The 12,141-nt window shown below is 48.3% G+C and overlaps 1 protein-coding gene across 3 annotated transcripts in view; it reads left to right on the forward strand.

Moving 5' to 3' along the window:
• The window catches only part of COL5A1 (collagen type V alpha 1 chain), a 160,312-nt gene extending 153,548 nt beyond the window's left edge, over window positions 1–6,764 (forward strand). For all 3 annotated transcript variants that reach the window (XM_080400825.1, XM_080400826.1, XM_080400827.1), the window contains exons 65-66: window positions 670–903; window positions 3,667–6,764. In XM_080400825.1, the coding sequence (XP_080256951.1) occupies window positions 670–903; window positions 3,667–3,813 (381 nt within the window). In that variant the 3' untranslated portion in view covers window positions 3,814–6,764. The remainder of the gene's footprint in view (window positions 1–669; window positions 904–3,666) is intronic.
• The last annotated feature ends 5,377 nt before the right edge of the window (window positions 6,765–12,141 follow it).

Raw genomic sequence — 12,141 nt, forward strand, 5'->3', positions numbered from 1 at the left:
GTGTTTGATGACATGCCCTAAGGGCAACAAATACATTTTCCCTTTAGCTGAGCATAGCCTGGCCGACCAGGGTAGCACAGAGTCCTTATCAGCAGGAACAGAATTGCTGCAGATTAAGTGCAAAGATTGCTAAAAATATGGTGTGTTGGTATCCAGGAAAAATGAATGGGAAATACCCCAGCGTGTGCAGAACAAAACACCCACAGGAGTCAGAAAATCATGTCAAAAAGGACAGACAAATAAAGCCCCAAACCCTTAAAAAAAATCTGCTTTTCTTCCTCTTCTAAAGCTGAAGTAGTACACTTAATACTGGCTTAAACTTGAGACAAATATCCCCAAATTTGCACCCTTTTGCAATCAGGGCTGAAATCTCCCTTCCTTTTTCCTCCTGCCCTGCCATTACCCTTAGGTTTTTTAGCTCACACTCAGATCACATCCAGTGAAGAGAAGTAATTGCCCCTTGGTAGCTCTGCCCTGGCCGCAGGAGCACCAGAGCAGCCCCGTGCCCGTAGTGTGGCAGCAGCAGTGTCTGCCCCCCGGTGGGGTGGTGAGCCCCAGCCCCATGCACAGCGTAATAAAGATGGGTGAGACTGGTGGTCCTCAGAGCCCCCCCAGACACGCTGCATTGCCCCTCACTGCCCAGTGTTTCTCCTTCTCTGCTTCTCATAGCTCTCCTACGTGGATTCGGATGGGAACCCCATCGGAGTGGTGCAGATGACTTTCCTCCGGCTCTTGAGCGCTTCAGCCCACCAGAACATCACTTACAACTGCTACCAGTCTGTAGCCTGGCACGACGCCACCACCAACAGCTACGACAAGGCCATCCGCTTCCTGGGCTCCAACGATGAGGAGATGTCCTACGACAACAACCCTTACATCCGAGCTGCCCTCGACGGCTGCGCGGTACGTGGGCAGAGCTGGTCTCAGCCAGTCCCTGCAAAAGGGGTTGCTGCTGGAGGTGTCTGCCCCCCCCTCCTGGTTGTCCCATGCCATCTGGCTCCCAGCAGACTGCCTCCAGGTTCCCTGCACCTGTTGATGGAGTTGCCTGGAGGGCTGTCCCCAGCATGGGAGACATCAGGCTTGCTCTTCTCTAATGCTGAGAATACATGATGCCGCTCAAGGTCAGGGGGAGCGGCAGCACCTCTGGGTATCAGATCAATTTGCTTTATTGCTGGCTGTGCATAAAGGAAGGGACCTGCCTAAGACCACCAGTTGCTTTTAAATGTCCCCCCTTGCTTTTGCTCTTATTCCCTTTACTCACACGGAGAGAGGTGAGCAATGACAGCACCCAATTGTGTGTGAGTTTTGCAAGCTTTGGCAATAATTTCTTTAACTGCTCTCAGGAAATCTGGGAGGCCAAGCACTAAGGGTTTGGCATTGGGTTGGTTGGGGTTTTTTAGCAGCTCACGGTTGCATGCAGCCCCGGTAGGGCGCTGGGCTGTGCTGGTCATGGGGGTGCACCCAGCTCCAGCCCAGCATCCCCCAAGCCCACCAGAGGAGCCCGGGCACAGTGCTTTGGTTTGCTCTGTGCTCGCAAGCCCCTGCCCTTCACGGGAACCACCTGTGCCCTTGCGAAAGACAAACCAAAGCAAGGTCTGACTATACAGCAGATGAGGTGATGCTATGGGATGCAGGAGACAGGTTCACATCCCTGCTCACATTTCAAATGCAAATTTTAGCACCTTTTTCTCTAGCTCTGACCCCCATGACTTTTGCCCAGAGTGCAGAAGCAGGCGTTAGCTGCAGCCCTCTGTTCCCCACGGTGCTCTTCACTTTGCCCACGAGCAGCCGTCAGGGTTCCCAAAGGGGCCCAGCATCCTCCCTCTGCTTCTGCCTGCTCTGTCGGCTGCCTGATTGGGGATTAAGCTCTGAAAATATCTGTCTTCAGGAGCTAAAAATTTGGCAAAGCAGGTGCAGCTTGCATTTATTTTGAGACCCAGCTTGCTGGTGCAAAAGCACGCATAATTCTCACCCTCTGCAACTGCAGCGCTTGAAGCCCACGGGACGGAAAGATGGAGGTGTTTGACAGAAAAAACCCTCTGCATAATTTGAGGTGAAAGTGGTTCTGTTCTGGCACACGCACGTTTTCTACTGTAGGAGCAATGAGGAAAACCGGATTAGAATCACTTCTTTTAACACCTCGAAGAGAGGGAAAGGGCATCCATCCCGCTTCTGGAAACACTCAGAAGCCATGTGGGGAAGTTTATCCTCAAGCACTTCATATCTCCTGCTAATGCAACGTGTCCTTGGTAAAAAGTGCCCTCCCCTCCCTTTCCCTTCTCAAGTCTCAGGGATGCTGCAGGATCCCACGTTGCACATTTTAAGGCAGATGTGCTCGCTGAAAACCCTTTTGGTTTAAGTGATCAGGTGCCCTGTGCTCCCCTCCCTAATGCAGGATATTTGCATGGAAAGAGGACTGGAGGTCCTTGGGGTTTATTTGCTTGGTTGCTTCTCACAGGCAGCTATTAGCACAGCCAATTGCAGCGCTGCAAATAACTACAGCAAGATCTAAAGTGCTGGGGACACCAGGAGAGGCTGATCAAGCCCTGGTGCGATGGTGGGGCACAGAGGTGTCGTCTCCTGGCTCAGAGCTTTGGGCATCGCTTCCAAACCGGCATGCCACATCCCTCCTTTTTGCAAGACGTGTTCCTGTAGGCTTTAACAAGTAGGTAAAATATGCCCAGGGAGCTTATTGCAGCCTTGCAGAAAGAGGCTCTGCATCTCCTTTACCATCTCTGGTACCCTGGTAGATCATCCTTCCTTGACCTAGAGGCAGGATATTCAAGATCGAGCCCTACCATGTGAAAAGTGGTTGTGCTGCCCACCGTGGCTTTGCTGCAGAGGTCCTGGTAGGGCCCGCGCTCCGGCCGTGACAGAGGCTGCTGCAGCCGGCGCCAGGCTAATGTTCAAGCTATGATCTCCAGGGCTAATGTTCAAGCTATTAGTTGAATGTGTTTTTCCTGATCTTACAGCCCTTTCTCAGTAGCTGTGATATAGCCTATTCTTCTGAGACACACAAATCAGAGGGTAAGGTAGAGCCAAAAGCTGCTCCATAAATTCACTTGTTTGTGCAGCTTTGTATGCCCTCGGGTGCACTTCTGCTCCTCTCTAATAATTATTTATATTTCAGAAATAACTGTATGGCTACCAGGCACGATAAAAAGACAACATCACCTTGTGAATTCCATCAAACTTTAAATGTGATCTTTTCGGTAGTGCTCGGATAATAGTCAAACTAATATATTCAAATTAAATCGCTCACATTTGCTCAACAACCCATGCGTGTCCTTGGGGAGGCAAAACAGCTATACCACAGCCACTGAAATTTTACCAGGCTCCTATTCCAGCTTTGAGATGTGCTGTCAGCAGAGTTGGTGTCTTTTGGTCTGCATGGCAGCAGCTGCTTCTGCTCCAGATTCTGGGCTCAGGACGGTCATCTCCCCAGGGTTCACTCAGTGGTCACCATCCCACTGGAGAGCATCTGCTAAAATCTGCAGGGCAAATGGGGGTTTGGGTGCTGGGTGCCTCTAATTCAGCTCAGAAAATGCCTGGGTGAGAGCGTCACTGTATTCCCAGCTGACTGGTGGATGCTTGTTCACGCTAACTTGCTGTTGTTGAGTTGGAGGCATCATCAGAGCTTCTCTCTCTCCCTCTTCTCCTCATCAGGCAAGGAAGGGCTATCAGAAGACTATCCTGGAAATCAACACACCCAAAGTAGAGCAAGTACCTATAGTCGACATCATGTTCAATGACTTTGGAGAAGCATCACAGAAATTTGGATTCGAGGTGGGACCAGCTTGCTTCATGGGCTAAGAGCCACCTGAAAACTAGTCTCCAAATGAGCAACCTCGTAACCTCATTGCGCCATTTAATTAATTAAAAAAAAAAAAAAAAAAGAAAGAAAGAAAGAAAAAAAAAGAATTTCTTGTCACATGCACGTTCTGAAACTGGACAGCGATGGGTTATTTTTTTCCGTTTTGTTTTGTTCTTCATTTCGCCCGAGTTTTTCTGTGCCACCGCACCCCCACGTACCGAATCGCCGACCGAGAAGACCGTTCCTACGACAGACGCAGAATCCAGAATTGCATGACCAACCGCCGCATGCGTGGCCCGGAGACCTGCCCCTGCCACCGCCGCTGCCACCCCTGCTGCTCCACTGCCACCGGGCAGACCCCACCACCATCAAAGACTTCTTCTTGCCATGGAGCGATACCAAGCGCTTGTCTATAGATTATTGTGTGTTTGTTTGTTTCTAAGGAAACATGGAAAAAAAACTTGAAACTCCTGTGTTCAGCTTGACATTGAAGTCCTGGCAGTCCTGGCTCCAATCCAAACCCTGCCGAAGCTCATCGGAGGCATTTCGTTGACTTCCACGAGATTTGGATCAGCTCTAGCAAGTAGACGTCATGGCCATTTCCAGAATTTTTAATCTCTCCATGGAATTGCCTAATTTTACGTTTTCTAAAATTTAACCCCATGAATTTGATAGCTAAAATTCACACTGGGCATCTCTTTCCCATGTATTAAAGGTGCTTATATTTTTGTATGTTTGTAAGTAAATATTTGTATTGTATATTATTTTAAATGTTTAAATGTTTCTGGCTTCAAAACATGCATGTGACCCTGTCTGGATTAAAACCAACCACCCTTCCCACCACCATCCCAGCCAAGCATCCACCTGGGAATGAAGACGACAGCTCACGTCCCCACTGCTCCTGCCTCTTCTCAGCCCCAAGCCTGGATCTGGGGGTCCCTGGAGTTATGCCCAGGCACGAGTCTTTGCAGGATGAAGCCCCAGTGAGTGGCAAACCCCAGCCCCCAGATGTCTTTCGGAATGATTAATTTCAAAATAAGCAAATTAAAGCCACTTTTTAACAAGATTTCTACCAAACCCTGATGTAAAAGCAGGATCTGCTTGAAGTCTCTGCCTTTTTATACACTTGCTTACCTTAACATATGTGTTTTAAATTAATTCTTCTTTTTTTTTCCTTCAGCATTCTTATAAAATAATAGTAATAAAAAGAAATCCATTCCCAGCGGCAGATTGCAGTGGCAGGGGAAATCCATCTGTCCTCTCTGAATACAAAATGGTACAAAAAAAAAAAAAAAAAAAAGGAAAAAAAAAAAAGGTGCTTTTTATTTTTACATGTCTCTGTGGTGCTATCTATTTGAATAACTTTAATACAACACTGGTGATACCCTGCCATTGGCCAATCTCCCACCAGCCTTTGCTTTATAGCCACTTTCAACACAGACTGCAGGCTTTTGCTACAGTCTTTGATTATAAATGCATGCCACCTTCATATTTGTTATGTAGAAGACCTGCTCCTTTCCTTAATTGTACACAGTAGCTTGTGCGGTCCACGTAGAAAAAGTATTAAATGTGCTTACATCTTTCCCCTCCCCCCCCACCCCCCCCCCAAGAATATTCATGCGTTTTATATGGTGGGAACCGTACCAGATTGTACTCAGCCGCTGAATGTTTGTGGTGCTAATTTATGTATTTGTTGGATGTCCTGACGTGATGCTGAAGCCGTGTGGGTGCCTGCCCGCCGAGCGCTCCCGGGAGTCTGCAGTTTTCTTGGTCTTCCCACGGTGGCTCTGCCAGGATGGCTTTTTTTTTTTTTTTTTTTTTTTTTTCTTCCGTGCAGGGTTTTCAGCTTGCAACCTGCTGACACCATCTTCTTTTTCTGTTTGTTTGTTTGTTTGTTTTCTCCTTGGCCATTTTCCTTGTTCAGATCTTTCAGCTGGAAAATAGATGTTGCAGGGTGTGTGGGGGGGTATTATTATTTGGCCTGGAGTATTACAACAACACTTGAGCCAAGGGGGGTCTTTCACCATAAAGGAAAAGACATCACATTTACTGTGAAGAAATGCCTACATATGATGTCTTTTCCTTCCTCCTTCCCGAGCAGAGAGCAGCAGCATCGGAGGAAGGGAGGCAAAGCCATGCTGGAGAGAGCGGCGATGCCGCCCGGTGCTTTTTGGTCCAGGAGAACCATGTCCATCCATCTCCCTTCTTCTGTTGTGTTCTCTTGTAATTATTTTTTTTTTTCCACTTGGGGGGAAAAAACAAAGGTGCTACCCTAAAAACTGCAGACTCCGGCAGCAAAGCAGTGAAAAGGAGTATATAATAATATATAGGAGAATTCAGCTTCTCAGTCACCTTGGCAACAGCCTTGTTCAGGAACAGTGGGAAGGTCAGAAAAGGTTGCACATTCCTCTCTGCAACAGAAAAGCCATATATTGATGTATGTACACACGTGTGTGTCTGTCTAGGTCATGTGATTCTGTTACAAATTTTCATCAAGGGAGCTTCTTTCTTTTATTTTTTCCCTTTATTTCTTTGCTTTAAGAAAAAAAATCCTCTGTTGAATTCCACAGTGTTGTAATTGTACTGAGCTCCAAACTGTTCCAGTTTCCCCAGACCACTTAGCTACGGTATATTGCAATAAAATTACTACTTGTATTTGCAGACGTTCTTTTTGTGTAATTTTATTTCCCTCCTCCCTTAATATATATGACTTGAACAAATGTTGATAAGAAAAATAAAACCTATGGAAAAAAATTTTAGTACATAAGGCCCTTTTTAAAATATAGTGTCAAATGACATATTGTACATTTCTTCAAAGTCCAATAAACATGTCAAAATTTAAGTGTAATGCCCATAAGAGCTATTTTTAAATATTTTAAACCTGTGTAATAAAGGAATAAATGTAATAGATTTTTTTTTCAATAAATCAAGTTTACTGTTTCCACCTAAACCAACGTGATGTGAATGTCTTCTTGAAGTTGGTTGCAGCATCATTTCCCCACGACCCCTCTGCTCAGTGGAGCCTGAAGAGTTCATCAGAGTAGCAGGGAAACTGCTTAAAAGGTAATATATGCTATAAAATAATAAACTAAACCCATCAGACAGAGAACTTCCAGGCCTGGAATCTTTGGGTTTTTTCCTCTAGTATAAACTCCAATCAGCTCAACAGTGCAAAAGTCCAGCCTGAGGATCTTGGTGACTGGGATCTGGATGAGGACATGAAGTGGCCACCAGCTTCTCCACCCCAGCGGCAACGGCACCTGAGGAGTCTTTGCTTGGCAATGCAGCCTTTGCTCTAGCTGATCTTCTCCTCCTGAGACGAACTGAGGAAACAAGCCATTTTTCCTGCTTCTTGATGAGCTCCTCAACCCCAAAACTCATGTCTCGGCCCCAGGGCACCGCTGCACGGACGTGCTGGGGGAAGCAACGTGGGGGATGCTATGGTCATCCTCTCCTCCTTAACTCCTGTGGGTTTTGCTCCAGGGATGTGCCAGAAGATGACGGCTTCTCTAGAAACCACTGTAAAAAGTGGCACGCGTCTGCCTGCCAGCACCAACCGCCGCTGCTGGATTTGCTTCGCTCGGGTTCTCGAGGGCTTCTTGCAAAGAACGTTTGGGTGGTGCGGCTGGTTTGCAGGTTCAGGAAGATGCTTGCACCTTAGAAACGTGTCCTTAGTCGCAACACTGCAGGTGCATATAGCACAAACACATGTGTGTGCACGAGCCCACCTCTATGCACAAAGCTTTGCAATGAGCAAGCCAAGCTGTGTCCCTGCAATTGGCAGTAATCTCACATTAAGAGAGATGTTCAGATAAGGAGCAAACGTCCTTTAGTCAAAGTATATAAACAGATAACAGGTTTGGGATATTATGGCCAAATCTTCATCCAAATGGACCCCAGAAATGTGGAGGTACCACAGCTGCTGGAAGAAACTAGGGGGGAAATAGCCTTACTTCGAACTGCCTAGGAAGATTCAGCTTAGATCCTGATGGTGCTTCAAGGTGAACTAACCTCACCCGTGCTGACTCGCCACTTGTGATTTGCACTCAATCGTTTCTGGTTGCAGCAAAAACTTCTAGCAAATGCCTTGGTCTCACTGCTAAGAGGAGCTTTGATCTGCCATTAGGAAAAAGCAGAGATCCCAGAAAGGATTTGACTCTTTCTGGTGCTGCCAGCCCCAGAAGCAATGGCACATTTTTCACCTCTTTTCCTATAACAGGAAAGTTCATGATTTGGTGCTACAGCCACAATGCAGTAACTCTGCCAGGTGCAAAACAGAGGGTAGTTTTTGGAAGTTCCACAACAGAAAGCAGCAGATTATCAAAACAGCACGAGCACCCCAGACAGCTGAGTTTTGCTCTGCAGATGGGACCGCTGACCCCAAAGCAATGCACCCCCCAGGGGCTCTGCCCAGGCAGGGTCCTGGCACAGCAGCTGCCTCCCCTGCCTCAGGGATGGTGCACGAGGGCAGGGTCAGCAGCTCAAACCTCAGGATGCAGCAAGAGGATCGAGCTCAGCACCCACCCCAGCCCGTGGGGGAGCAGAGCAGCACCACCACCCCACCCCCCGTACAATAGGGAGTGAGAGTTACCAAGTGCAGCTGAACCCAGTTGCATTTCCAACAGCCTTTAAAAGCAGCTGAGCTGGCCTGGGCAGGGGAGGGGGGGTTGCAGTGCTACTGGTGTCTGCTTTGCTCTGCTTGGGATATTTTTGTTTGGTTGGTTTGGTTTTTTGTTTGTTTGGGGGTTTTTCCTCTCTGAAGGAAGGGCTGCAGGCTGTGTCTGTTGGCTCCCTGTCTTTTATCTTGGGGTCCCTTGGCTTGCTTTGGCTGGTAGAGCACTGGCTGTCCCTAAAAAAGTACACTCCTATATGGTTTGTAAGTGTAGGCAGTGGGGCAGAGAAAAGAGCCTTTGGTGTAAGCTCAACCATGTATTAGTCATCTGAGACTCCAGTGAGAAGTTACCCTTTGGACAGGAGCCTCCTGCACCTGTTGCTGGCATGGGGTGAAGTGCAGGTACCTCCTGGCCAGGGCTGTGTGGGAGCAGCCGGTGCGTGGGGGCCGGCTGGGATGGATCCATGGGTTCACCATCTGCCAGCCCTGCTGCCCATGCCGAGCACCCGGCTGGCATGGCACGGATGGCTGTTCCAAAACGCAGTTCATTCTAGTCATGCTTCGACCCTGGGGCTGCACCACCAGTGACCCACAGGTTCCTGCTCCTGGGAGCTGGTGGGGAAGGGAGGCAGGAGCAGCAGCCCGAGCAGGGGGGGCCAGCATGCTGCGGGAGGTGCAGCTCTGCCAGGTACCGCTCCCAGCCCAGTCTGTGCCGTGCGGGGACGTGCCATGATCACACCGTTTGCTTTCTGCAAGACACAACAGCTTCGGTTGGGATGTACCCTGCTCTATTATTATCTCTCAAAGTGATGCTCCTCCCAGCTCCTTAAATACTGTGTTTACATGAGGCTGGTAAAAATAAAAAGAGCTAAAAAAGAAGCATTGGCTAAAATTAAATTTAGAGACCAAATCCTTGGCATTTTTTCCCTATGGTCTAGGTGAGTTTGTGCAAAACAACCCAGGAGAAAAACTGTGAATGGGTGTTTCATACAAAGCATTGGGCTTCCTTAGTGCAACTAAAGCTCTCCTGGAAAAAGAGAAGCAGCAAGACAAAGTGGGAGGCTACAATGAGAAGGGGAGAGGAGTGTCCTTAGCATGAAGAGAGTATTTAGAGTGACGTTTTTGCAGCATGCAAGGCAAACCAGAGCTATTTTCATTGTTCAGCAGCTTTTTGTCCAGCATCTTCTCCCCAGCTGGGCCTGGTTTGACTTTTGATTAATGTCTCAATCAAAAGGCTGGGTCAGATTTTCCCCAGCTCTTTCAATGACTTTCTATGAGAAAGAGCGAGTGAGCTGGAGATGCCTCCTGGCAGAGTCTGCCAGCTGCAGAGTCTCCAGCAAAAGCAAATACCGTGCAAGTCAGGTGTATCTCCTCTCTCTTAACACCTGGCAGAGGAACTGTGCCACTGCAAACTCACTGCTCTGCCTTTTCTGCCAGTCGGGCAATCCGCCAGCCAGGCAATTTCCAGATTTTTTTAAATATATTTTTTTAACATGGGTGATCTGAGCAGGACAGGCGGCTGCTGCAGCAGTGAGTCACATCAGGCTGATTCTTGTGTCACTTGGCCCTGCAAACCTGGGATCCCCCTGCCGGGGTTGGGGTGAAGGCTGCAGCAATGCCCAGGACCTTCACCCACGGCGTGGCTGGAAATGCTCAGCAGCGTCTCAGCTTGCAGCAGGAATGAGGGTTACCGGTGCAAGGGCTCTCAGCCATGCTTGGCCTCTTTAATACTGGACAACCCTGGCTCCTGCCAGCGTTGTGTGACTTGATGCCTTTTTTTTCCTAGAGAAAAGTTGTGTTTCAGATGGCCAGGGCAGCCCGTGCACAGGCTCTGCCCAGTGCTGTGGGGGGTGGTGGGGCAGAATCCAGCCCTGCAGCTGCTTGATGCTGCCGAGGGCTAAAGCTGAGCTCATCTGACAAGCCATCTCTTCTGTTCTCCCTTTTTCGCTCCATTTTTCCCTCTGCTCTGCCACGCTGCATAGTGCAAGAGCAGCGGGTGGGAAGCAATGGTTTGTCATAATTACCTATAAATCATAGTGTCACCGCAGTAAGGACTTCTGGGTTTTCCATCCTGTTTTCTTTCCATGAATTTTTCTTTTTATAAGGCAAAAGCAACCTTTGAAGCCAACCTGAGCTGATGTTCTCAACATCTATCAGTCACTGTTTAAGTGGTGCTGCTCTCCTGCTGTTAGGCAACAGCCCAAAACTGCGGAGTTTTAACGCTTTTCAAGGTGTCTGGCTTAATCCAAGCTCTGATTTCAACCAGGAGGCACTATTGACACCAAAGAGTATAAAAGTGCAACTTTGTGACTTGAGCAATGACAAGAAAACACAAAGCTTGAATACCAGCCCTGGCCTTTGGTGCTTACAGCCAAGTACTGGGATGCGCAATAGGTCTGTGGTGCTGCTCCTCTTCCCAGAGGAGCAGGGTGCTGTGCCACTGCTAGTGACCCACCGGAGATTGTCACTGTAAGGTCACCACCACCAAGCTCTTCTCCAGCAGGATTATCCTCTGAAAGCACCATGAAGTGATCCTTTGGATCTTTGGAAATATTTACTCTCAACTGATCCTTCCCTTGGTGCTTCCAGCTGAGGGGAATGGTGGACCCCTCTCGCATCAAGGAAAGCTTCAGTATCAGCATCTTCTCTGGGCACATAATCCACCTCCTGGATTTGGGGCTCATAATGGGTTCTCCCCAAGTCACAGCGCTGAAAGCTGCTGTTGCTTTTGATCTCCAAAACAGGAGGAGTGTTAATGTGCTATAGTCGTATTTATGACACCTATTGCCATTTCATTTATTCCTTGTAACTTCTCCGGCTGCAGATATTTTCCATCCTGGGGCATCATGGCAGCAAAGAGATTTTCTCCAGAGGCACAAACTCAATAGTTCAGACAGGCCCTGTGTGTTTCTACCTTCACAGCAAACAAAACTTAGCAATTTATGCTTGTATTTAATGGGTTTTCTCAAATAGCCCAGAGCAAAAATAAACACCCCAAAGAAATCAAATACACGAAAACCCTAAAGAAGAAGCTGTTTTTCTCCTTCAGAGACAAGCCAACACGCTTGTTTTTTAAGAGATGCATAACTAAAAGAGCTCTGAAGCGCTACAATTACATCTTGTAAGGCACAGGCTGTCATGCTCAGAGGCACCCCTGGAATCGCTGCTCGACACAGCTGAACACCGAGAGCAGACATGCCATCTTCAGGCCCTGTGTTGGGACTTAACGTTCTCATTCTGCCTAATTATTAATATGTTAATTTGACAATGAGATGTTCTTTGCAGGAATTTTTCTACGCTGTGCTTGGCTCTTTTTCAGCTGCTCCTTAACTTGGTGAATTTTCCTTCTTCTCCATTTCCTCAGCTCAAGCAGGGCAGAGCCATGGGCTGCGCCTGGGGAACCTTTCCCTGGGCACCTTGGGGTGCTCAAGAAAGTAACAGTGTTGGGCGAGCATCGTGTCGGTGTTGGCTGCCAGCCTGACCTTGGGGACATCCCTTGGTGTGGCCAAGCCGTGATCCCTGCCCTGCAAAAGGTGGATGCTGGGTTGTAATGCTGCCCTGCTGGGGACCCCGAGGGAAGCAATGCACTGACTGTGCCTCTTAAAGTGCAAAAAAATTCTCCCGGGGAAGCTGAGCAGGGACCATGAACCTGCTGGTGGGGACCCTCTGCCACAGGTGGTCTCTTGTCCGCGTACACAAGTGTGGTGAAGAGTTT

This window comes from Falco punctatus (genome assembly GCF_963210335.1).
Source record: "Falco punctatus genome assembly, chromosome: 9".
Classification (NCBI taxonomy): Eukaryota; Metazoa; Chordata; class Aves; order Falconiformes; family Falconidae; genus Falco; species Falco punctatus.